General features: G+C 38.4%; 2 protein-coding genes across 4 annotated transcripts; both read right to left on the bottom strand.

The window, feature by feature from the left end:
* Positions 1 to 2,455: 2,455 nt before the first annotated feature.
* LOC149105250 (uncharacterized) lies at positions 2,456 to 4,199 on the bottom strand. Its single transcript, XM_089298901.1, has one exon. The coding sequence runs from the start codon at positions 4,193 to 4,195 to the stop codon at positions 3,173 to 3,175; it is 1,023 nt and encodes a 340-aa protein (XP_089155027.1). The 5' UTR covers positions 4,196 to 4,199; the 3' UTR covers positions 2,456 to 3,172.
* LOC149105251 (uncharacterized) lies at positions 4,166 to 18,717 on the bottom strand. Of its 3 annotated transcripts, XR_016210091.1 has the most exons (15): positions 17,658 to 18,708; positions 16,700 to 16,934; positions 16,181 to 16,307; positions 15,501 to 15,604; positions 15,005 to 15,120; positions 14,587 to 14,663; positions 14,018 to 14,295; positions 13,497 to 13,648; positions 12,994 to 13,078; positions 12,492 to 12,709; positions 11,781 to 11,873; positions 10,992 to 11,208; positions 10,659 to 10,745; positions 8,497 to 8,604; positions 4,166 to 6,726 (listed from the first exon to the last, which is right to left on the bottom strand). XR_016210091.1 is itself a non-coding variant. In XM_089298899.1 (14 exons), the coding sequence occupies exons 1-14, from the start codon at positions 18,546 to 18,548 to the stop codon at positions 8,585 to 8,587; spliced, it is 2,700 nt and encodes an 899-aa protein (XP_089155025.1). In that variant the 5' UTR covers positions 18,549 to 18,708; the 3' UTR covers positions 4,166 to 8,584. The 3 variants fall into 3 exon arrangements, 2 of the variants coding, with proteins under 2 accessions (XP_089155025.1, XP_089155026.1); XM_089298899.1 differs by having other exon boundaries at positions 4,166 to 8,604; XM_089298900.1 differs by having other exon boundaries at positions 6,278 to 10,287; positions 17,658 to 18,717.
* Positions 18,718 to 26,611: the final 7,894 nt, after the last annotated feature.

A 26,611-nucleotide genomic window follows, 5' to 3' on the forward strand; every position in this document is an offset into this window, starting at 1 on the left:
CCCTCAGATCTGTGGTCAGAAAATAAATTTTCCGATTTGTAGCTCAGCAAATTCGTTGTGGCCATAATTGATTGTCAGAAAACCCCAGAAAACAAACTTTCCGTGTTGTGTAACTCGCCAAAAGGCCGTGTTTTGTGGTCAAAATGGTCAAATCACCTTTTTCATTTGTGAAAACAAGATGTAAATTCGAGCAATGTAAACAAATACAAACACAGAATTTAAAAAACATTTGGCGACGCGTTGCCTTGCAGGGTCGCTGGTCAAAAGTTTATTTTCTCAAGATATATTTGTTACAATGCAAGTGTTGGTAGCTTCCCACGCCCTAAGGAGTCTACGTGGGAGACTAAAGTGTTGGCAATCTGAAACTGAATTCCAAGTGTCGCCAACAGTTCAAATGCCTTTCCTTGAAAATATTTTGTCCAGTACAAGTTAATACTTATATTAATTAATTAAAAACACTTTTACTGCAGGCTTCAACTTTAAATAGCCTGCGAGCAGGCTCTCATCGTTAGCGACACAAGAAAAGCCGTCGGCGAACGACGAGCGAAGTGAAAAATGAAATGTAAAGAGAAAAATGGTACATTTCATGTTTATTACCCTCTTACCATCGTATGTTGCTCCTACGTACATGTATTCGTATGTAACCAATGTATTCGTATAATTGCGCTCGCAGAACGCAGTTCATAATCTTGGGTGTCCTGTAGTTTCAAGGGTGACTTCTTTTGAGACTTTTCGTCAAACAATCTCGTTCCCAGAGCCCACGTTTCTTTTGGTCAGCGCCAACCAAAAGACACGTGGGCTCTGGGAACGAGATTGTCGTCGAACGTCTGCATTTTCAGCGCCATTTTGAATGACGCCATATGTCATACGTCATATGCGCAAAGACTATCGTGCACCTCATGGTTTTCGTCAATCTCGTTCCCAGAGCCTTCGTTACCCTTGTCCCGTTCCGCTGGACAAGGGTACCGAAGGCTTTGGGAACGAGATTTGGGTAGTAGTCATTCTCGTCCCCATAGTCCTTTTCGCTCCTCTTAGCCGGTAGGGCTTTGGCTCGTGCCAAGGCCCTGTCGGCAAAGAGGAGCGAAAAGGGTTATGGGGACGAGAATGGGTAGTAGTCATTTTCGTCCCCAGAGGCTGCGCTCCTTTTGGTCAGCACCAAGAATAACGAACTCTGGGAAGGTCCAATTTTCTGAGCATACGCAGAGTAAACGTTGCGTATTCCCAACCAATCAGATTTGTCAGACTTGACTCTGAGCATACGCTGACTGACGGGAAGTCCGTGAATCGCGGGCTTCCGGTGTTCGACCTTCCCAGAGGTCACATTTCTTGGTGCTGACCAAAAGGAGCGCGGCCTCTAGGGAAGAGAATGCGTAGTAGTCTGAGCAAGTCTGAGCATTGTAAAGCGGATTTCTTGAGCTGGAGACTACCTCGTGGTTTATAGTTTATTTTATGTGTTCACGAACACGACTTTGAATCGCCTTGGCTTTGGGAATGTTAACCATGTGAACAGCTATATTTCATTGTCTGTAGCTTGATTGCATTTGTTGATTAGCTCCAGTCGCGACAGATAACTCAATCTTTATCGGGTCGAATATTGTAAGTACTCTGAAGGCAAGATCCATAAGATTAAGCCTGAACCAAGGAACGGCAATGTAAAAAATACAGTCTACTTTTGTTCATCAGGGGAAATATTCGAATCAGTCGCGCGGAGTTTGTTGACGATAAACAAGCACGCGATTGCAAATGTTTGCTTATATTTGTGCTCCCAGCTTAGAATAATGTACGTAAAAAGTATTTACTTTTACTGTTAATGGGAAAAGATTTAGCACGAAATAATGAAAACACGACGAGATTCATGAGGTTCTGAAATAGCTGCCCCCTACTGACTTTGCGCTAGTGAATAGCGCAAAGTCGTGAGGGGGTCTAGTTTTAATGCAAGCCAACTTAACCGCAGGGTATAATTTATTTGATGCTTCTTGACAAGAAACGTGTTAAAAAATCAAACTAAGACGGCATCTATCTGTCAACGGAATCATTCTGAAAACAAAATCAAGGTAATTAAAAACCTTTTCTTTCTGGAAACATTAGCGCAGCCGGCGCTAATCCACTGCACTCAAACCTATAAATTGATGGTACTCGCGATGGCGTTTTTCACTGTCGAAACAGAAAAACAGTCGGCTTTGTCGCGTTCAAACCGTGTTGTTTTTTAACTGTAAAAATATTCACACGAAAATGTCTCCGTTTAATTAATGCCCAACGAAATGGGAAAAACGCTGCTACGGTTCAGTCTCACTGCAAATCAGGGAAAATACAAGCCAAATTGTTTTTCGTAATCAACTAATCAACACCGAGGTTTTCGTATCCAGTTGTTACTTGGTTATAACCGAAAATCTAAGGCATGATATGAATTATGCGTGGTACCTTTGATATTATCTCTGGTATCTAACACCGGAACTGGAACTGACAGATCTTTCTGTATTCAACCAGTGCCGCTCGTTACAAATTTCGCTACAGCTAACAAATCTTTATATATTTTCCATTTACTGAAAGTAGCGTCCAAAGAAACACTCTACTTACATGTAAAATATCAGTACGTACCAGTCACAGACTAACTCAATAGTTCTTCGCATCAAAAGATTTCTTGTCTGATTTAATCAATTTACCACGACCACTCAAACCGGCCTAATATAAATTTATCGTGTCATTTTGGTCAAGGAGTTGTTCATTTATCAACCTGGCCAAAGGCCAGGGAAAACTGAGAATACAAACTATCCTTGTGCACCTAGTCAGTTTCAAATCAGTACTTTACTCCCCTGCATCCCTGTCGGATTGCTACAAACTAAGACCAAACAATCGATTGTTAAAACGGTAATCTAAGAATGATAAACTGTTTGAGGCTAAAACGAATATAACACTAACACTAACACTCTCCATAAACCAGGCCAAAGTCTGTCTTCGTTTAATTATTCGAATTGAATGGCCAGTTCTGTGCTCTCAGAGAGAAGGAATGAGAAAATAACAAAAGTGAATGCGCGAAAAAATAAAACGCGTTAGGTCTCCTGTTCCCAACCCCGAGTCTGAATTTTTTTACGCAATCGCACTTTCTACGTTTTGGCATTCTCACTAAATCTCATAGCAAGAAACAGGTTAGAATTAAAACAAGAGATATAGTTCAAAGAAGCGCAAGGATTTCCTTTAAAGCTGGCCTTCTGTCTGGATCAGAGTCCAAAGCTCTCTGAAGTACATCGGGCAGGGTACCCAGCTTGGCCTTCGTGAAAATAACTTCTGTCATATGGGCGAAGCTGAAAATGTCACTGGCAATACTTTGCCCTCGCTTTCCTGTGACTATTTCCGGGGCAATGTGCGGATACTCTTTCTTGTATCTTGTCTGCTGTTCTGCCGGGAGAACCTTGGGTCCTTTGAGACCAGTCACTGGCAAGCTTTTACCGAAGTCAATTAAAATGGGATTGTACTTTCTTTCATTCCGGTTGTCCAGAACAACATTGTTTCCCTTTATGTCATTGTGGACGAATCCGGCGTTGTGGACGTGAAGAAGAGCTTCTGCCACTTTTCGTATAACATCCAGCCACACTGTTACAGCTGATATCGCCATTTTGGTCAGCGCGCTGGAAATCGTGAGCGCTGAGCTACGGTCTTTCACGCCATGAAATTGTATGACAAGGCGAAATGGTGCGCGCTTACTGCATACTCCGAAAAGTAGTGGAAGACCGGGATGGTCACCCAGCTTGTTAATAATCCGAGCCTCGTAGATCAATTCATTGCGGACTCTCGTCTCTGCAACTTCTTGCGTTTCTCCGCTGTATTTTTTAACTTTTAGTTGTTTGACTACAACATCCAGTCCTCTGTAGGACCCTAGGTAGCAGGAACCATAAGTACCTGATCCTAAATGTTTTCCTGCGACAATTACGTGAAATGGATTAATTTCCTTCACTGAACTCAAACCTGAACAAGGAGCCTTTTTTGGTGCGCCTTCGTCTTGGTCCGCGCCGGCCCGTTTTCTTGACGCATGTACTTCCCGGACTTGCTCCTTTACAATCCGTGCTGCCTCTTTTTCTATGCGCTTACGGCGATCTGCGATATTTGCTTGCCTTGCTTCTTCTCTTTTCCGTTCTTTTCGCCTCCGCTTTTGCCTCTTTCTCCTCTCTTTATGAATACGCCTCTCTTTTTCATTCATGATTCAGCGAATTTCTGGGTATGCTCCCGGCACGTGCCACAGTAAATGAACAAGCCAAAATGACACATTGATGGGAATAAGTTGTAGATCATATTAGAGAGATGATCTGAGAATTACCATAATGATCTGACTACTCCTTTACTAAATTAAAAAATTCTCCTAACACTATCAATAGCACTGAGTTTCCGGTTTGTCCGGTGGCTTGTAAATTGTGGTTAAGGAGAATCAGTATCTTTATCTGGATCATAGCCTTCAAATGATGCGCAGATACTCATAACCTACAGTTCGAATATGTCTGTGTTTCGGCTTTGATTGTAGATTTCCGGTTTGGCATATTTGCTTAAAGTGAGATCTTGGTGCGGTTTCAAGGACTTGAATTGCCACCGCGTAAGTAAGGGATTGTACTATGGCTGAAATCTACGTTACGCTTTGTCCTCTATGCGAAAGGCAGTTTAAAACCAGGAAGGCCCTGGAAAAACATTACACCCAAAAGCACCCTGGTAATGATGTACCTCAGAGTATTACTTTTGCTAGCGGAAATAAGCAAGCTCCAATTGTGAAGCCTCAACTTTTAAAAGAATGCGATGGGTACTTGAAATGGTTGGGTGAATTAGTTGAGTGCATAAACTCTGCGCACAACCCTAGTGTTCCTGGTAAGTATTATTTTCAATGTGATTTCTTAATATGAGATCTTCAAAGTTCCCACATGTTCTATTTTGGGAGTATGATTAATTATCGCGGTCAATGCCAATATTCAAATTACAAAAAGATCTAAAATAGTGAAATCCTGACCAGAGTTTACAGTACATAGTTTACTTGTAGAGCACTCTGCGACTCAAGGATAAAGGTCTTCACGTATTTATATACATATATAAGTATATCTTGTGGGTTGTTTTGATGTATCCGACGTAATCACCTCCTGCGTTCCTTACCTAGCAATGACCAAAACCTCGCGGTTTTCTAGAGTCTGCAATCATTCTAAGCAGCGGAAACTAGTGGTAAATCAAATGAAAGAATCTGGTCATGGATTCTTGTTATTAAAAAGCTCAACTTACCCTAAGCTGTAAACAACAACAGCAACAACACAATCAACAGTCGATTTAAGCTGGAATGATATTATTGAGTCAACATTGCTGTAGGGGGTTGTAGAGGGGGTTGTGGGATTTTGTATAGAAAACTCTTTTGGATGTCCTTCAACAACAATTTATTGCATTTCTATTTAGGAAATTTACAAACTCCACCCAATTTGGAAAACATGCTTGATCTACATACAGCTGGTCAAAGTTGAGTCACCTAGGAATGGATGAATGAGAATTTTTGTTTCAATGTGTGGAAAATTGGAACAGACTTGTGAAGGACAACAAGACTTCAAAAGGAAAACAAAAACATTTTACAGTCAATCACCTCTCCATTTTATTGTACTCTTACGTACTAAAAGTAATTACAAGGTCTTAGCTAAATTTTTTTAAAAAACTACATTTTTTATTTAATTTTTGCAGCAAAATGGTGCCACTTCATGTTTACAAATGTCCAACTTGACTACTTTAGTCATCTACTGAGCAAAGTAGGAAGTGCAAAACTCAATGGGGTAAAAGAACACAGACACCTCAAACCTCCCATGTGGAAGGAAAGAGCTTTGCGGATGTCATTTAAAAGCTACAACATCGGTGACTTAGAGCAAGCACTGTCTGAGCAATCAATGGTGAAGTTGCACTTGACAAAATCTTTTAATGGCACCACTGAGCTACCCAGCAGTGTTCTTGAATTGTCTGGTCGCGCTGCCCTTGAAGCTGCTAAAAAAATGCGGATTGCCAAGAAGGCCTCCCTTCAGTCAAAAATAATTGTTGGTGTTGGAGAAGGCAGAGCAACAAGGGAATGCGAGCTAATCTGGTCCCCGATATTTGAAACCTCTACAAATGGAATTTTAACTGTTAGAATATATATGGGAAAAGTCCATTTATAGACAAATCAACAGACAACAGGTAGACCTTAAGTAGAGTAATGTGCAGACAAGAGATATTTGACTGGTAGAATATAGCAAATTTAAGTAGAGTAAGTAGAGTAATGTGCAGACAAGTGATATTTGACTGGTAGAATATAGCAAATTTAATTTTGTTAGTAAGGTAAAACATCAGAAAAATAACATACCAACCCTCTTTTTAAAGAGTCTTTATACATGTACGAGGTTCGTAATGGGGTATTTGTGATCAGGGATCAAAAGTGTAGGATTGGCATTCACAGACCTGAAATTAGGGATCACAAGCCAGCAATTGGGATAACAAAGTTTTAGGGACCACCAAGTGATCAGACTGTATCTTTTTTGTGGGATCAGGGATCAACTTTTTTCTCACTTGCAGGGTCAGGGATCAGAAATTTGGCTTCAAAATTTGGGATCACTGAAAAAAAAACCTCATTAGATCATGTTATAGTTCACACAAAGGTAGACCTTAAGTTAAGAGTAATGTTCCAAGGTCCATGGTTCTTGTATGAAGTAACAGCAGTTTCAAAATATCATGAACAGGATCCTTAAACTACAAAGTCAAAATACACATGTATGCATTAGTAATGAATACAATATACAAGGGAAAAACTGCACTTTTCATATACATATAAATAAGCCTTTATTGTTGTTTTTAAGATACCAGTAACCAATGAACATGTATTAGTGCCCAAGGAACACCCGGGGAACATGAAATGTCCCACAGATTTGCAGCTTGAAAAAGCTAGGCTCCTCTGTTGTTTCAGGCAAGCCAAACAGTGATTGCAATATTCATATACATTAATATTTTAACTTTCTTCATTAAATGATCTTGAAGAGAAATAATGAACATTTTAGTGCCCAAGAAACACCCGGGGAAAAGCTTCCCACAGATTTGCAGCTTGAAAAAGCTAAGCTCCTCTGTTGTTTCAGGCAAGCCAAACAGTGATTGCAATATTTACATGTATATACATTTTAACTTCCTTCATTATGAGTTAGACAAAAATGATTTTTAAGAGAGGTAATGTACATGTACATTTTAGTGCCCAAGAAACACCCGGGGAAAAGCTTCCCACAGACTTGCAGCTTGAAAAAGCTAGGCTCCTCTGTTGTTTCAGGCAAGCCAAATTATGATTGCAATATTTATATACATTTACTTACTTCATTATTAACAAGTCAAAAATGATTTTTAAGAGAAATAATGAACATTTTAGTGCCCAAGAAACACCCGAGGAAAAGCTTCCCACAGATTTGCAGCTTGAAAAAGCTAAGCTCCTCTGTTGTTTCAGGCAAGCCAAACAGTGATTGCAATATTTATATACATTTTAACTTCCTTCATTACGAGTTAGACAAAAATGATTTTTAAGAGCAATAATGAACATTTTAGTCCCCAAGAAACACCCGGGGAAAAGCTTCCCACAGATTTGCAGCTTGAAAATGCTAAGCTCCTCTGTTGTTTCAGGCAAGCCAAACAGTGATTGCAATATTTATATACATTTTAACTTCCTTCATTACGAGTTAGACAAAAATGATTTTTAAGAGAAATAATGAACATTTTAGTGCCCAAGAAACACCCGGGGAAAAGCTTCCCACAGATTTGCAGCTTGAAAAAGCTAAGCTCCTCTGTTGTTTCAGACAAGCCAAACAGTGATTGCAATATTATTTTATATACATTTTAACTTCCTTCATTATGAGTTAGACAAAAATGATTTTTAAGAGAAATAATGAACATTTTAGTGTCCAAGAAACACCCGGGGAAAAGCTTCCCACAGATTTGCAGCTTGAAAAAGCTAAGCTCCTCTGTTGTTTCAGGCAAGCCAAACAGTGATTGCAATATTTATATACATTTCAACTTCCTTCATTATGAGTTAGACAAAAATGATTTTTAAGAGAGGTAATGTACATGTACATTTTAGTGCCCAAGAAACACCCGGGGAAAAGCTTCCCACAGACTTGCAGCTTGAAAAAGCTAGGCTCCTCTGTTGTTTCAGGCAAGCCAAATTATGATTGCAATATTTATATACATTTACTTACTTCATTATTAACAAGTCAAAAATGATTTTTAAGAGAAATAATGAACATTTTAGAGCCCAAGAAACACCCGGGGAAAAGCTTCCCACAGATTTGCAGCTTGAAAATGCTAAGCTCCTCTGTTGTTCAGGCAAGCCAAACAGTGATAGTAATGTTTATTTTTCCTAATACTACAATTTAATTCGTAAAACATTAATAATTATGAGAAATATAAAATGTATCTTTAATTGCCTAAGAAACACTCATGAAAAAGCTTCCCAGACTCACAAATTGAAAAAAAAATATTACTTACACTCAAGCTCACATTTTGTTCCCAAGAAGCACCTGGAGAAATACTCTCACAGAGTCACAGCTTCAAGAAGCCAAGTTCCTCTGTTGCTTCAGGAAGGCCAAACAATAACTGAAACAAAAAATATGAAAACATCCATGAATACATTATGGAGATGATAATATTAACAATAGTTTTATCTAGCATTCGGCAAGAATCCCGATAACAGAAACTACTCAGAAGCCCATTTAATGATCTGAATCATCAACTTCTTTCTCAAATGCCTCATTTCTGTGTACTGCCATCCAAACTGATTAACTGTTCCATTGACACCCTTGAAAATGAAGTCCCTCGCTGCTAGAATCACACCAACGCCACAGCTCCCATTCCCTTGCCCTGTCATATCACAGTTGTGCTGAGATGGCATTCCAAATCGCTCAAGAACATTTATAGAGGACCAAAAGAAACTGTTAAAACATGGAGCACCCAGCATCAGCTGCTGGAAAACATCAAGGATATACTTAATGGTGGGTAATACACTGCCGGCAGGCTGCAGTTTGAAACCATCATCGAACAACAACTTCCTACCAAGAAGGTCAATGACAATCAGACCCCAGTGTATCTCATTCATTTGCAGTGGCAACAGAATAAGATCAAACTCACTCCCCCTTGAGGTGCCAAGTACCCCCTGAAACTTTTGTTTAATGAACAACTCATCTTTGTTCTTCAGCCAAGTGTGTGTTTCACATGGAAGGTAGAGTGCCTTTGTACCCACTTGCTTCTGGCCATCCCAGAGATAATGCAAAATGGCAACATCAATCACAAAGTTGTCCAGATAGCGCTCCCCGACAAGAGTTGAGAAAGATCCCACATCGACGGATTTCTGCCCAGCTCTTAACATTGTCTCGCCAATTCGCTGATGCCACAACACCTGTTCAATGGATCTAACTTCATTAGCAGTGAGACCATCTGTAGTTGCCATGAGCCATCTCTCCTCACTTCGAATAGATGCTCTTAATGAGGATATATCACAAAATTTCCTCAAGATTGAGATCCCGTTGGTGGAAAATGTTCCAAGATTTCCAATTTGAACACCTGTAGGTTTCAAGTTGTTTTGCTTCATTCTTAGAGCCTTTTCAGCATCACTTACTACTTGCTCAGGGGGTCTTTCATTTAGAGATAGGGGATCTTTTTCACTGTATGCGCCAAATACCCTTGTGATATCACTTGAGTGAATTGGGGTGGCTGTTACTTTAGGCACATCAATGGTTCCGAGCTGCTTCCTCGTCAAGGATGAAAGAGTGGTAAGCCATGCAGGGTTTGATGCTGTTGATTCAGTGCTGGCCAAGTCTATGACATGGGGGCTGGAAGCACTGCTGGACTCCACAACTGGCAGTACCTTTAGGCAGTCCACTGACTGAGACTTGCCATTGGACACAGGATTAGCTGGAGGAATCTTGCAACTTTTTGGATCCAAACTGGAAGACACCTCATCAGAGAGATGAGAAACCTTATCAAGGTGAGGTTTCAATGACTTTGCTATCTTTGGAGAATCATCTGGTTCGTCAATAGCTGTTATATAGGTGTCATAATTTGCCTCCCATACATCATGGTCATACTGGAAGAGACATCTGGGATCATCAGATTCTTGAACAGTTGTCCCCTTGTCCTTTGAATAAAGGTACTTCAGTGAGTCTTTCCCATACATTGATTCAAATAACTGATCAATAACTGTGATCCAAAGTGTATCCTCCTTGGACCAGACAACAGTTTTGTTTGACCATCCACAGCCACGAAAGTAAAACTTCTTTTTACCTGTTGCAAGTTAAATGTTATATACAAAAGAGTAATATTAAACTTAATATCAATTGTATACCACTAAACCCCTCCCCCACCAAAAAACATACACTGTAATAATAATAATAATAATAATAATAATAATAATAATAATAATAATAATAAAAGCTTACTGGCTTCTGGCTAACAATACAGCAATGATCATGAGACATATTACAAATTGGTTATTTCATATTTCTCTGGATCACAAATCTGTTCTGTATATACCTTTAAATGTATGTGATGATCAAAATTAATCTTTAATGAAAACAAAGAGTGATTGAAAAGTCTACATGTAGGTCACTGCAAGTCCTAGGATTATTTCAATAACTGACTGTATGTACCCATACCTTCAGTAATACATTCACAGGCTTTACGGAACTGGTAGCGCAAAAGTTGCATCATCTCTGACAGCCAGTGAGTAATGATCTGGTCCACTGTGAATGACAAAAAGACAATAATTCAACATTCATGGTACAATTAATCATCATTATACTACAAAAAAGTAATATTAATATCTTCAATCACACAGGAACTCACAGCAGTTCAATTTAGAGTTGCACCACCAACAAAATAAGGTATTCACAACTAAGTATAGTTATTTACAGTTTAAAAATAAAGACCAATAAATTTAAATCTAATCACTATCTGTACCATAATAACAAAGATCTTAAGAAACCTACAGGACTGTGTGACTCCTCCTTGATCATGACACGTTGCTCTTGAGTAGAGAGCTCTGTGTACTTTGTGTGAAGCTTCAAAGCCTTGGTTGGAGTACTTCGCAAAAGAACGATGCAGGCGTAGCAACATGGCAGAGTGGTCAATGGTTAGGTGGCCATAATCTCCAGTGCCAAGAGTGGTGCCAAATAAGTGGCGTAAGAGAAAGCCCCAAAGTTTACACTGAAATTGTAACACTCCACTAAAAATACTGATCCTCCAAAGACTTCTAAATTAAACTGACTGGAAAAGACTCCCAAAACTTACCAAGTTTTGTGAACAAGTTTGGGGGGTTTGAAATTGCTATGGAACTGGAAATTGATATTCCAAATATTTTGGTAATGACCAGATCTCATTAAAGTTGCTGCCAAGTGCTGCTTATAATAATTCTTTTTTTTTTTTCCACCAGCAATTTATAATAGATGCAGGTATTTACTGATGCATTTCAATATTTCAAACATTGTCATACTCCAAATCATGTGTATATAAACAACAAGTATTGCCCAAGAAATAACTGCATGTTTTTGGTTATATGGTGCAGTATTTTTGCAATCTGTTCTAAACTCAGGGTGCATCTTATAGCCAAGTATCTTAGCACAACAAAATATAATTTCCCCAAATTTCCCTGATGATTAAACCTGTCGAAATACCCAAATACCCTAAATAGATAAAGACAAACAATGTTGGTCACTGACAGTATCTAGCTATTAGGTTATTGGGCCATAATTATCAAGCTATGTTGTAATTAATCTGACCTTTACATCAAAGATGTCAATTTGTTCATCCTCACTTTCCCCAAATTCACTGCTGCGCACCACCTTGGCAATTTCATTCCATTCTTTGAAAACCTTCATGAATGCAATAATTAAACAAAAAGTCATTAAATTTAGTAAAATCACAAGTTTCAACTCAGTTGAGCAAGGAATGTGAATAACAATCATCACAATTCCCTTGAATGAATTCTTTTCCCTGAACCTTATTTCCCAACAAATCTTTGAAACAGGCTTAATTACCATCAAGCCAGAAAGCAGTTCACATATTCTTTGTATTAAACCCAGAACTGACTAATTGTACGCTTTCAAATGATAATGACATACTGTAGTAATTATTGCTGGTGATGTTTAAATTAAACACAAGTTGATACTAGGTTATTTTCTTAATTTTGTGACTTGGGCAGATGTTAAGTCCAGCTCAAAATATTTATTTTACATTATGCATGTATATTGATTGACTGCATTTCAAGTTAAAATGCAGCCCAATAGCGTCCCAGTTATAATAATTCTCAGACAAATCCTGGCTTTTGAATTCTAAAACAGTCAACCCATAGTCTTTCATAGTGCTGGCCAGATACTGCTTGGACTGTTCAATGTGAGTTTGGGTTGCCTATGACATATCTAAATCATTATAAAATGTGGGTTGTATAAAACTAAGGTGAATGTATAATTAATACATTCTTCAGGTTGTACCTTATGAAAATGAGCAATCTGTAGTGAAGCTGCCAGCTTTTCCATTTCTAGATTTTCTTCCTGGTTAAGTTTCTGTTCTAATTTTCGCTTCCTGGTTCTCTTATTAGGAGGCTGTTGAACCAAAGGTTGAACAGCTTCACAGGCAAGAAATTTTTGTTCCAGGTCCTCTAGTTTGTTTGACCAAACCTTCACTTCATTCTCCAGGAACTGCTTTAAATCTTAAACGAACAATATTAATAGTAAATTACTGAGAACAAGTAAATGTACTTAGACTGCACCATTAATGTATGAAAGTGATTTTCTAAATATTCTATTTAGTTATGGGCAATGTAAGGTGCAGTGGTTCAACCTATAAACTTCAGGGGGTCCATAAAATGATCTTTGAAATGTAAATGAGATTTTCACTTATGCAGGGACCAAAAGTAAGTTAATTAAAAATTTATGTTAAAAAATTAAGATGGCCCTTGAAAGTTTAATAAATGAGTGTATATGTATAATTCACCTTTAGCATCTTCCAGAGTCACTTCCTTCTGATATTTGCCATAGTCCCTGTTAAATTTTCCACTCTTTAGGATGTCCTCAATATGCTAGATGGAAAATAATATACATGTTCAAAACAGCATAACTGTTATGCATGTACCTATCTAGTAGTAGATAACTAGATAAATGTGCAGCCACCAGTAGATGACCTGCCTGCATTTATATGTACACACACATAGGACTATCACCCCTGGCTACAATAATAATAGTGTACCATTTTCTGTTTTTTGATTGTCTGCCTACAATCCAGTAAGATGATTAAGATCTGCATCACAAAATCTGCTGACTCTGCTAAAATATGAACTTATAGCCAACCTGGGCCTGCAAGCCATGTTGGTAATAAATAAACAGTTCAATGTACATGTATATATAATGGCAAAATTATTGACAGTAAAATTTTGAATTTGGTTTATCAGAATAACTGGAGTGCAAGCTATCTATATCTGGAGATAACATACAACTTACAATTTTCACTGCATTCATGAATGTGACGTAGCCAAGGACTACATCTTTAGAAGCTCCATTCACCTCTTTGTAATAGGATATCACTCTGTCAGTTGGTAAAGATTTTCTTATGATCTCATCAGTATTATCCAAAATATTTCTCTCTGTGTTTCCTATTAGAATAAGATAAAAAGTTCCATTTTTATTTAACAATGTTTTAAATGAAATATACTGTTGGACTTTAACTTGTTAAGGTTGTTGAAGAGTTTTACTGATGCAGTATATCTCAATGAACATACTGATGTCCAGTTCTTAATTATGCACCATGGAAATGACTGTTTCAAAATTGCTGCCATTGATCTACATTCAAAGTAACTTATACATTAAAGTCATGGTAATAGGACAACGTATTACTTAAAAGATATTAGGGGCATTAACTTAAATATTATTTAATAGTAATTATTATTAATCAATCAATCAGACAACAGAATTTAAGTGGTTCATATAATTATAGGCATTTTACTCAAAGATAATAATATTACCAGAAAATGATGCAACAGAGATGTTATTCTTATCAACAGCAGTTTGCTGGCCTTTACGGAGCTTCACTGTAATCCTTTCTTTCCCCCTAGACATCTCAGGACCACATTGACTGATAGCTTCATTACATTCAGTCAGTGAATTGCATCTGTATGCGAACAAACCAAGTGAACCAAGCAGTTGCTCAGTATTTCGCATCTCACTGTGAAGAGCACACAGACAGACATTGCTCAACTCCTCATCTAACAAAAACATGAGATCATCACGAATTCCTGTCCACCTGAAATTAAAGATAAACCCCTGATCACAAATACATTAAGGCTGGTGTATTCAGAACAGGTATCCCCCAAGCCAGGTTCAGTGCCATACTTTGGATTCTGACCTTGTGCTCATGCTTTCTTCATGGTGGCCAGATTAACTGTTCACATTTGGCTAGGTGCCTGCAAAATTTCTCCTACCAGAACAATAATGCACCCTGAAAACAACTACAATTGACTGAATAAAGTATTTCTCAAGTTAACAACACCTCATTGTTGCCAGATAATGCTCTGATTAAATGTTATACACTTACTTTCCAATATTGGCCTTGGATTGAAGACAAGTCAGGCAAACTTCATCAAAAGATCCACCCCAGTGTTCTTTACAAGCCTTCAATAAAAATAAGACATTTTTCATTCTATAATTATAGTTATTTAAAAGCCTGGCTCCTAACTAACTCAGACATCTTCATTGCAGTTCAGCCACTCTGACTACAGTATACTAACTGATGGCCATTGAGATTATACAAGACCAGTCATGCTGCATGAATGAAAGTCAAGTCAGGCAGCAATTCATCACTAAAAGTTTTGTATACATGTGACATATATATTATTACTCATTTTTTCACACACATATATTGATTTGATACATGTGTGTCTAAGAACATCACTCTGCAATCTGATTAATTAATATCATAACTTTATAAAGTAACAAAAGATATTTCAAAATACCCTTAAAGCATGGCATAAAAAACAGAATTCAATGTCACTTCCACGCCCAGCTAATACAAAGCTTTCGTCATCAACCTTAACAAGAAGCATATACAATGCCTTCAAGTCAAGTGTAACTAATAGAGAAAAAAACAAAGTAAAATAAGCTTAAATAACAATAGCAATTTCAAATAATGAGGGCACTTTCAGTCCAGTGCAAATAAACCACAACTAAGTAATCACTCTGGACAAATATGCACAAGAGAAAGTACAGTCATACAACACATTCAAACCAATCAGAACTCAAAATGCAAAAACATTTTAATACAGTGTCTATATAACCAGCTAACATCCTGGTAGATTTGGAAAATAAATCTTGAGGTTTTACTACAATCATGTATTTTAAAAATGGTCGACACTAGTGGCTCTTTTTTAAAACAATCACAGAGTAATATTACATGTAATGGCAATCAAGCAAAACCAAAGCAGAATTGCATTAATTTTTCTGAAACTCAACCTTTAAATTTAACTTTGTAATGTTTTCCATCAACAGTTACGCCTTCTTCTTTGAGAGCTTTCTTTTCAGCATTTAGTCTGATGATCAGCTTCTTAACTTCACTCCTAAAATGAAGAGCTACTGATATTAGCTCTTATTAATAAGTTAGAGTGCACAGTTGTACCACACTGATGTCACTTTCCCAGTTGCTGTACATTCCAGTATAATGGGGTGTAGATGCCTTCTTAATGCTGGGCGTTAACTAAATAAATTAGCATTGGATGTTAGTAACATAATATTTTCAACTGAGCTGAACGTCTAATGTTAGTACTGCTTGCGCTCTGCATTACGTTTTTGGTGAGCAGTAATGTTCCTCCCATGGCTTACTTGAAACTGCTAATGGTGACTACTTTAAAATCATCACTTATCCATGTACATAAATAGTATAATCATAAACATATAAACAAAAACATACTCGAAACATAGCCATAAACATGATTGTACTAAAATCAGTACTCTAAATTTTTCAGCACAAATCAATGTTATAATAAATTACTCTCCTAAACAAACTCAACTCAAACAAAAATTAAAATCATTAATTTATATTTATTCGTTAGATCCCCCCCCCCCCCCCCAAAAACAAATTCATAAATTTAGTAACCTATAGTAACCTGCAAATTGAAGAAGTACTGGAATCTTACCTTTTCTCTGCACAGTTAGCAACAGCAATGGGGTAAACAGCTAGTGCACTCTGAGAACCACTGAGACCTTTGCTAGTTGTGACAGCTAAATCAATTGGAACTATCCCAACGGAAACTTGCTCTCGCCCTGCAAAAAATGGACACCATTTACATTGCTTGCATAGAAAGCATGTGAAAACTGTTGGTTACACAGTATCATATTTGCATGCCTCTTATGTCAATCATATAATATGGTTATTTTACCAATTTTTTATTGCCCCAGTGATTAACTATGTAAGAAATTAGGATTTGTGTCAGCAACAATTAGCTTGATTTTGCATTTAAATTTAAACTCCCCATTGATTTTTTTTTAATTTATATGCAATTACATGCATAGACAATGCATATAATTTGAACAAAATATTTCTTCAGAGAAAAACCCTCAAGGATATCATATCTTAATCATAATTAAATCATTGTTACAATATTACAATGTTGACAGATAGTGGATATATAATATACACTGTAAAGATCAAATACCTGCTAGAGGTCTTCCATCAAGTTTGAGGTTAAATTCAAGAAACTCTGATGGAGTTTGATGTAACCTACTTTGTCGAATCTGCCATACCACAGCCATCTTCATGCTGATACCATAGCCACGTACTTCTTCAGCAAGGGGTTCCACTTTAAATAAGTTTCTTGTTACTGAAAACACAAGATCTTTTTGGGCTCGTATTTCATTTGTTGTGAGAAGGAGTCCAATGTCAATGGCTTTCTGTGGAACATGTAGGAAAAAATAAATATTTATTATTTACAGTCAAACCTCAAAAGCAACAATTGGGAAGGTCAGGTGATCAACTAGGAAAGGTGATGCTTCCAAGAGGTCTTGAACATAGTGATTTCACTTAAACAAAGATATTTCATATCATGGAAATGCTTCCTTAAGACATCTACAGGCAATTGCTTACAAAAGTTGGTCATTCACGGAAGTTCAGCTGTAATGTAATGATTGCAGCCTTTAGAAGATTTAACTTTCACTTTTTTTTCATGTGATATTCTGATCCCTAGAAAGATTGACAAAATAATCCCAACCCCTGGAACATGTGACGTCAACTAAATATAAACTTTGTTGTTTCAAACAAAGATTAAAATATTTCATTCATTAGTGTGTGTTACCAAAAAGTGAAGTTTTACAACACTTGAAAATGTTCGGAAGTAGAGCAAATAAACTCTACTATAAAAAAAACACAAAATTACAAAATTTCCAAAAATCTGGAGGAAGTCCCAAACACACTTCCTTTCAGATTGAAATGAATTATGCAACAACAACTGCAGTAGACCTAGAATAGCCGGATTTGTCCCAGAGCAGGAGGGGGGGGGGGGGGGGGAGGAGGGGGACATGCATGTAACTACATGCAAGCTCTTGATGAACAGTATGAAAAAGAAATATCAGATTTTTAATTTGATATATATTTTAAAAATTTATATTATAACTTACCCCGCTGCGGCCGATGTTCAGGAAATTCAGGAGAGTTTGCCAAGATCTGTTTGGCAGTTTCGTTGCCAGCTTTACATACAACTGAATCCAGTCGGGAACTCTCAGTGACTGAACATAATCGGTAGTCAAATTATCACATAGTGATGTGTTAAATGTTTTTTTGATGCCCTTCTTCTCGGCAACTGTACACAATGTAGTGGATAACACATCTTTTACGAACTGTTTATGAGTTTCATCTGGACCATACAAGAGCCCATAGCCAAAAAGCTTTCCAATATCCGACCCACTGGTTTGGTCTTCCCTCAAGGAATCTATGCAGGTTTTGGCGATAGCTCCAGCGCGTCTCACAAACAGCCGCGGTCCTATGGAAGGATCGAGCTTCTGCAGATCTTTAATCGGCTGATTACAACTTGGAAAGGCAATAACAGTGTCTTCAGGTGGTGTCGCTGGTGGAGTTGGGAATAAAGGCTGCGGGGTCGATGCGGAGATATTAAGCTTACTCTGTCTCGCCGCCATCTCCGAATCAAATTGGAGGGAATTTAATAAATCCCTGATGGCTTGAAATTCTGTGGAAGCAACTATTGCATCGGTATCCAGGTTCTTTCTTCGAAATGCCCTTCCAACTATTCCGAAGAGAGTGGCGACAACGACTGTGTCTTTCTTTTTGGAAGATCCAAACCATGATGGATCCACGATCCCGCCATTTGTATCAGAGAGGTCAAAAATATGAACTTCTGCGATATCAGCATTGAAAAACGGAAAGGAATCACTTCTGATGAACTCTCGTGGTTTATGAAACCATTCGTTCGATACAGCGTACCAAACTTTGCTCGGATCGAGCGACGGTCCGCGAATTTGATGGAGGCGAAGAGAACATGGAATTGCCGCCATGCTCTAGTTCGCGCCACTGTACTTTGAATTTCGCGCGAAGCAGCTTAGGCTCTTTTTTGTTTGAATTATTAACTATTTTAACTTTTACGGGCTGGTGATCTGGTTTACTGCATTAAATTATTCTGTCAAATGCTAAACAGCTCACACACCGCAAACACCCACGGAAAGAACAGCAATGACAGATTTGTAATCTGATTAGCACAAACACCATGACGTAACCGGAAATTAGAACCCATGTCCTGCTGGGAATTTCAGACTCTCATGAATCTCGTCATGTTTCTGCGAGTCTACGGAGACTGGCGCCGTCACGCAACGTATCAACAAATCGTAGTTTATACAGGGGACCTCTTCACTGGCATGGACTTTGACACTATGATATATCTATCTGTAAAAACCTCGGTTGGTGGTTAAAAATGTTGATTTTAGCAATAGACAGAGGTTGAAAGTCAGCTAGTGAAATCATTTAAGGCATATATATTAAAGTGATGGCGTCGAACGCACTCAATCTTTGATTACTACTAGTTACAACCCGTATATTACCGTGTGTGTGTATGTACTCGTTTGTTACTCGTATGTGCTCGCATGTTTTTCGTATGTTACTCGTATGTTTCTCGTATGTTACTCGTATGTACTCTTAAGTTACTCGTATGTACACGTATGCTACTCGTATGTTACTCGTATGTTACTCGTATGTTACTCGTATGTACTAGTGTGGTGTTCTAGTCACCCTCGCAAAGTACGCGCATGAATGCACTGCTCTAATCCGGCTTTAATTACTACTAGTATAAGTTTCTACAATTCCGAAAGTGTTAAAACTATGTTCTATCTCAGCAATATCAAACGTAAGTTTCCACAATTCTTCTAGTTCTTTCCTTTAGTAATCCGTCCTTTTACTCCCATGTTTTTCATGTTCACTCAAACGAGATGGAGGCTAACTCTATAACCTGGCGGTTCTATTAGCCTCCATGTACAACCTATATGCCATTGTCACCGTTAATTGCTATATATGTATCTTTTTTCTTTTTTTATGTTAATATAATTGTAATTTCAAAACTGTACGTGCAAAATAAAGTGAAATTGAAGTTGAAGTTGAAGTTACTAATACCACTGGAAAAATTACTCCTATTCCTATTACAGTTATTTCACATCCAGTGAGAAATCACACCAGAACCTGCACACCTTAACAAACGCGAATTATCAGCTTACATAATTATTTCCTATTCGATTATCCTGTTACTTAGCTTTGACAAATAAATACCATGTAAACTGAGTTTGGTGTTCAATGCACTTTGCACCCATATAGTCCCCGAGTTAATTTTTTTCCTTGGTCTACATGGAAAACGTTTACATTGTAAAACCATTTTGGGTCAAAATACTGAATAATGGCGATTTGCTTTCACACTGCTTCTTCCCGACAATTATTTTTTTCATGACGCGTTATTTGCGTAAAGCAAATACTACAGCTGTGATGTCTTACTGATCCATAACTTAGAATGAGGTTGAGCATGCATTTCAGTCTTGGTGTTTTAACAATTTTGCTTTGGTAGGCTGGAGAATAAACCATAAATCATAGGCTTCAAGTCACCGGGTTTTCGTTTACTTTGGTAAAATGCATCTGCTCTCGTGGAATATCGGTCTGACGATGTATGATAAAGTTTTAGGTTCTACAGAGTCATAATACACCAGTCATTTGAAACCCCCGCACCCCACCCCCCTTCCCAACTGGGGGATACCCGGAGCATTCACTTTTACTGTCAGCGAATTGCAGCGAAAGCCCCGCCTTCCAGGGAAAAATTCAGAGTGAACTCCCCCGCCCTCTAAACATCAAGCACAATTCATTAAAAAAATTTTTTTTTTTTTTTAATAACTGGAGCTTTGGCACGATTTTTTTTTTTTTTTTTCATACCACTGAAGTCAAGTCAAAGCATAATATTAAGTGATTGAAATCATACCTTCTTCGCGAAGCACGAGTAAAATCCCGCTCAGCCCCCGCATTGCATAGCGAAGCCGGGAAAAAAGGTGCATTCCCCGACTAAAGGGGAACCTAACTCGAGTGAAAACGAAGTGAAAACCCATCTTTTGTCCCGGGTATCCCCAATGGGGGGTGGGGCTGCGAGGGTTTCAAATGACTGGCGCATGATTCTTTTGTCGTTCCTTCGTAATTTCCAGTATCTCATAATGAACATTACGATTTTAGTTCACGAACTGATGCAGTTTTTATAGTATGTTAGGGGAAAAATATCTACTCTGCACTTCCGACGATGTGTTGTATGAAGGTGGTGTATCGGAAAAGTTTTCATTGGCTATTAGTGCCCGGGTCAATCAAATCATAAAAGGAGGGTGGGAGGCATTCCGTAAAGGTGTAGTGTTTTCATTCTGTAAAGACGTATTTTTTCCGACCGAACAGAAACTCTACGTATATTACGTGTATTACTCAGCGAACGTGACAGACTTGCGTGACGCTTTAAAAATACCAGAAGAAACGAAAGCGCTGCCATTTGTCACTATGAAGGGCACGCTAAGGTCTCTTTTACGAAAAACCGATGTTGATCTGCCAGGACGGGCAGAGTTCTCTTTAAACGGCCATGTTAACTGACGATAATTCATTTGTACCATTTTCTCTTGATTCCTCTCGGTAGAGCGTTCTTGAAAGGCCAAGAAATGTTTGGCCCGTATTCTTGGTTGGAGCTGCTGGCTTGATATCACGGATTTCCAACTCGCAGGTTTTGAGTAAAACACTTCTAAACCTGAAGTAGCTTTACTAACGTGCGGAAATCTTGTCGTGTGATGCCGAAATAAATTGATTTCGCTGTCAGGTTTTCTCCTCCCGGCGTTAGGCTTAGTCTGTTTGCTCGTTTCCTCTACTTCTACTGTGCAGTCATCCATAGGAAACTTGTCGTAAGTGCTATTGTCTTGTACTCTAAGAGTTTTGCACAATCTTATCATTAATTCTTTTACAACATCTTCGTTACTGAGATCAATCACGTCTGGCGATGGCGTATTCAGTTTGACCCGTCGCTTCGCATTTCTTGAACCTTTTGTCGTCTTTGCATTGCCGTGATAACAATCTTTCTCTGTGGAAACTCGAACTGGAACAGACGAACGTCTTGTCACCTTTCTATGATTAGTGGTCATCTTGCTTTTCCCTGTCGCATCGTCTACCGCATCTTTACTTTTCACCGAAGTGTTCTTCCCCGCGTTTGAGGTAAACGGTTCAGAGTTAACGCGAAGCCTTTGTTGAGGAGTCTTTGGTACTGAACCTCGCGAAGATGGGGCGGGCTGATTCAGAAGTTCATCTTCACCTATACATGGCAGTACTATCCTAGATTTCTCGTTGCGTTCTGTACTTTGCGGACTCAATTTTGAGGCCATGCGATCCTCCCTGGTGAAAATCTTTACATAATGTTGTCATAGCATCAACTTTCATTGAAGACGGAAGAGATTAATCGTCTCTGCTTTGGTCTAACCCATTCCGAAATAATGCTCTTAAATCTTTTCATTTTTAGTCAATTACCTGTACAAACAACAATAACACTCAAATCCTTTTTAGTGATATTACCATAGCAACCAAAGCAATTAACCGGGTATTGAGTATTTTTTCTATCCCGCCCACCAGGCGCGGACCATCAAAATAAGAGTAATTTGTACGAGGATCAAAACCAAGCCATCCAAGCTGCGAGACAAATAGGTGTAATGGACATTGTGCATCGACTTACTGAAATTGTTCTTGGTCTGACACTGCATTCAAAGTCCAAGAGCTTGTTCATCGATTAGCACCTTGTCGATTACGCGACAGAGTGCATTCAAATAATTAAAAAGCCATTGTAATTGCTGTAATTAGATATGATGACTTTACCCATAAATTCATTTTGCCAGAGATTCGATTCGCGAAACGATTCTATGAGGTCAATCTAGGTGTTCTTTGTTTTGTTGAGAACGTTGCATGTAAAACATAAATTGAAGGATAAGATCAAAAATCCCCCGTACAACCAGGACGGTGGCATCTGCTCGTCTCCGGATCGAGCGGTCCTGGTTCGAGCCCTGCCAGGGGACATTGTGTTGTGTTCTTGGGCAAGACACTTCACTCTCACAGTGCCTCTCTCCACCCAGGTGAATAAATGGATACCGGCGATTTTAACGCTGAGGGGTAACCCTGCGTTGGACCAGCGTCCCATCCAGGGGGGAGTAGAAATACCCCTAGTCGTTTCATGCTACAGAAATCGAAGATAAGCGCCGGCCTGATGGGCCACGTGGTTCGTATATAGAGTTTACCTACCTACAACCAGGATCAACCATTTACCAAAGCATTTTGATGTTTTAGTGCTGTCCGATTACCTTGCTTCAAGCCATAGTGGAAAAAATATAAAAATGGCTGCATTTTAGTATCGAAGATTTTTAGTAAATCAGCGCTGTTTTGGACTGGAACAGGGTAAGACTTCGTTTCATAGTATACATACGTCCTGAAGAAGAGACTCGAACTCACAAGGTAAGTCGCCCGCTGAGAGAATAAATTTTTAACAATTCGCTATCGTTGTAAAAGCTTCTTAGAGTTAGTTCACCAAACCACGCTGTAAACGTTCCGCAATGAAAGTCCAAACATTCACTTTGTAGACATTCTATTTAGTAGTAACATTACCCCGTAAGCTAACTTAAACCGAACGTTTTAAACTAAAATTTCGAAAACTATTGAAATTATGATATAAATAGGTAAGAGAGCAATGTGGAAAGAAGGACTTATCAGTACTCTTCCCTAAAACCGACTAAGCACAACAACAATTAGAACATTCCACAAATCTCAACAATTCTAATTTCATCACAAACTTTAATTAAAACAAATTATACATCAAGCTGCTTTTTACATGTTGGGTGAAAGCAATGCCGCTGTTTTAAAAGCCGGTGAGTTGCCTAGAGAACAATCTAAAACCAAAGTTTTGGAAATAGTAGCATTCCATTCGAAGAGTACTAAATGCACCCCAGAGACAGCGAAACCAGCTTGACTGGATGTTGGCTCCTACCTGTTAACCGTGCTATTAGTCAATCCGCTCAGTCTGTAGAAAAGTTCCGAGATAAGGTTCATTTAATCAGACCTAATGAACTTGTGAACTTAAATGCTGGACCTACATGAATATTAGCAAAAACAGCTGATGATCTGCTCACCTACATCGGTGAAAAAACAAAAAACAAAAAAAGAACAAACACTGGTCAAAGGTTAGATTTCTATACTATTCTTTTCGCTGATTGAGCATGTTTTCTTGCTTTCTTTAAACAGCAAGTACATTACAACAAGATGGAAAAATTCAAATATTCGTTATCTTAAATCAAGAGCATAACCTTTAAATCTTTAGCTCTACTCGAACGTTTAATCGTGTTTAATTTCTAGCTGTGAACCTCTGCCGGATAATGAACTCCGCACGAGTTATTTTTATTAAATAATTATCTTATCACTCGATGCATTTTTTGTTCCTTTTTATAATAAAGTTTCCATATAACGCGCGCTCTGATTGGCTGAAAGAGCGTGCTTTATCAGAGAACAGAGCACGGGTTGATGACGGTAAGTTGGCTTTCAAATTTTTGCTTCGGAATTTTGACACATTTGCCCCAAATTAAACATCCCCTGTGATTCAGACAAACGCAATGGAAACGAGCTATTTGTCTGTGGTAAATATGGCTCACAGAGACCATTGCAACAGTAGTGTTCAGACTGTACTAAAATAAAGAGTTTTGCTAGATTCCCGCCAACACGTAGCGAAATAAACAAATTCTCAACCTACACAGTGCTTCATTATATTTGTTACGAAGGCAGAAATTATACTTAAGAATTTAGAAGTAAAACAACGACAGAAAACAACAACTGAACTGTCTCTGTTTACGATAGAAGCTTTATTTTTGTAAAAATGCTCAATTGCTCAAACAACACTTACATGTAGTGTAGTAACGCTCGTTCTCCGATCATCTCAGCGAATTGAACCGACGAGTGGTCAGTGCAAAGCTTGCTCCGATATTCTCTTCTGTGCTCGGAGTAGAACCAGTGGGAGCCATTTAGTCTTTCTAACTTTTACGCTAGTTCGGGCAATCTTGCTGCATGCGGCTACAAGCCGTAAATAACTGTAGCTCCTTTCAAATTCAACTCGGCATTTTGCATTTTCATCCGCAAGCTTTGAGCTCCGCGTTTCGTAATTTCCACTGGAAAAGTGCACGTTTTCATGGGCCACAATACGGCCGGATTCCTCTGGACTATAAACCTTCACCTGCCTTTAGATCCGTATTTAAAATTTAACTTAAAAGCGAACTTCGAAGGCATCGTTCTTCTCTCGAAAGCCGCTCAAAGTACTCGAAACTGAAAGCTTAGCTGAAGTCCAGTTTGTGATTGACAGCTGTCGCTTCGTTAGCCAATCAAATCATTTGAACAATTCTAACAAGGATTTTGATTGGCTTATTTTAGCGTGCTTTATCAGAGAACAGTGCACGGCTGACGCCACTTTTGCTCGTTTGGAAAATACAGTTTGGCTTGAAAATTCAGCCAAATGCGTGGGGAAATTATCGGATTCTTTATCATAAAACAAATAAAGAAGCCTCGACTGTGCTCTGTTCTGTTGTAAAGCACTTAGGAAGCGGTAGAGCACTCAAGAAGTGGGGAAAAACACTCGACTACGTCTCGTGTTTTCCCCTACACTTCTTTCGTGCTCTACCGCTTCCTGCGTGCTTTACAACAGAACAGAGCATAGTCGAGGCTTCTTTATTTGTTAATCATTGGCCGAGAGCCAACCACATGACCTGCAAATAAACGCCTACAAAATAATGGTCTGCTCATGCGTAGTACGGTCTAAATGTATTTTGCTGCAAATAATATTCTGCTCATGCGTAATTGTAACCATGATCTCTGGTGATTAAACCCAGTCAGTTATCGCAAAATATCGTTATTTGTCAGTGTCTCGCAGATCAATTATTTGATCTGCTCTCCACTGACAAATCACGATATTTTGCTCAACCTCGTCCAATAATTGTTAAGTATTCTGCAAGTTGCAGATTGTTGTGGTGTAATGTCACGAATATACTGTAGTCGCATTAATGTGTCACCTGCAGAGCGCGGTCGCATAACTACAAAGTGTTTTCGTTTCGATCATATAACGCGAAAATGTTGATGGGGAAAATACGAAAACAAACATGGAAGTAGCTAAGGAAGTATTAAAAGAGTATCTGGAGACGAAAATGATTGAAAAGGAAACGAGTGGGGAAAGACGGAAATTTGATCCCTTCACAGCAGACCTTATGTTGACAAGTTCTTTGCATCAATGTGCAATAAAACAATTATTAAATGAGGTTTTTTCGTGATACCCTGAACAATCAAGGTAAGTGTTATACGCCTGAGCCTTTGGGACCTTAAGAGAGCTTGACTGTAAAAATCGAGAAAAAAAGCCTTTTTGCGGCGGATAGCAAAAATAATTTTTTTTCCAATTTTCTTCAAAAACATTTTGCAGGTTGAGGTTCTATAGAAAAAGCAATACCTGCAATATGGAGGTCATGGGGGTTTTATTTGGGAAGAAATGACGCTTGGAAGTTCACACCAAATGACGTGACTAATATCCCAGGGTCAAAATGTCCAACTTCAAATGGGAAAGTATGAAAAAGGAAATCGCGAGTTCGGGCAGTTGAACAGCGCTGATTTTTTGCCAGTGTCATTCAAATATGTATTATTTTGTGAATTTCAGGTCAAAAGTTGTTTTCTTATGATATTTGTGTAATAAACGGAGTTTAAATCTAGTAAACTCTAAACTAGCCAAAACAGTCGCTTAAAAATTGCGTTAGAAAAAAACTGCAAAATTCTGCGGGTCCAACCAATTATTCAGGCTGATTTGTTATTGATTCTTTAGATAACATATCCCTCTGAAGATAAAAAGAAAAGATAAAAAGATAAAATCTTCCATCACAAAACTTAATGCAAACAATGAGCCAACTTGAGCTTTAATTTATGCATGTTTCCGTTCCGACAAGCAAGCTCTACAAAAGTATGGCTTGTTATTGCCATTTTAAAATTACATTTATACTTCCATTTCAAAATTAAT

This window comes from Orbicella faveolata, unplaced genomic scaffold, assembly GCF_042242905.1.
Source record: "Orbicella faveolata isolate gen_17 unplaced genomic scaffold, um_ofav_v1 contig_34, whole genome shotgun sequence".
NCBI lineage: Eukaryota > Metazoa > Cnidaria > Anthozoa > Scleractinia > Merulinidae > Orbicella > Orbicella faveolata.

Coding starts and splice junctions, on each gene's coding strand:
- LOC149105250 (XM_089298901.1), bottom strand. CDS start 4,195: ATGAATGAAAAAGAGAGGCGTATTCATAAAGAGAGGAGAAAGAGGCAA.
- LOC149105251 (XM_089298900.1), bottom strand. CDS start 18,548: ATGGCGGCAATTCCATGTTCTCTTCGCCTCCATCAAATTCGCGGACCG. Junction 15,605..16,180: donor GCTAACTGTGCAGAGAAAAG/GTAAGATTCCAG, acceptor TCTTCATTTTAG/GAGTGAAGTTAAGAAGCTGA. Junction 14,296..14,586: donor TCCAAGGCCAATATTGGAAA/GTAAGTGTATAA, acceptor CTTTAATTTCAG/GTGGACAGGAATTCGTGATG.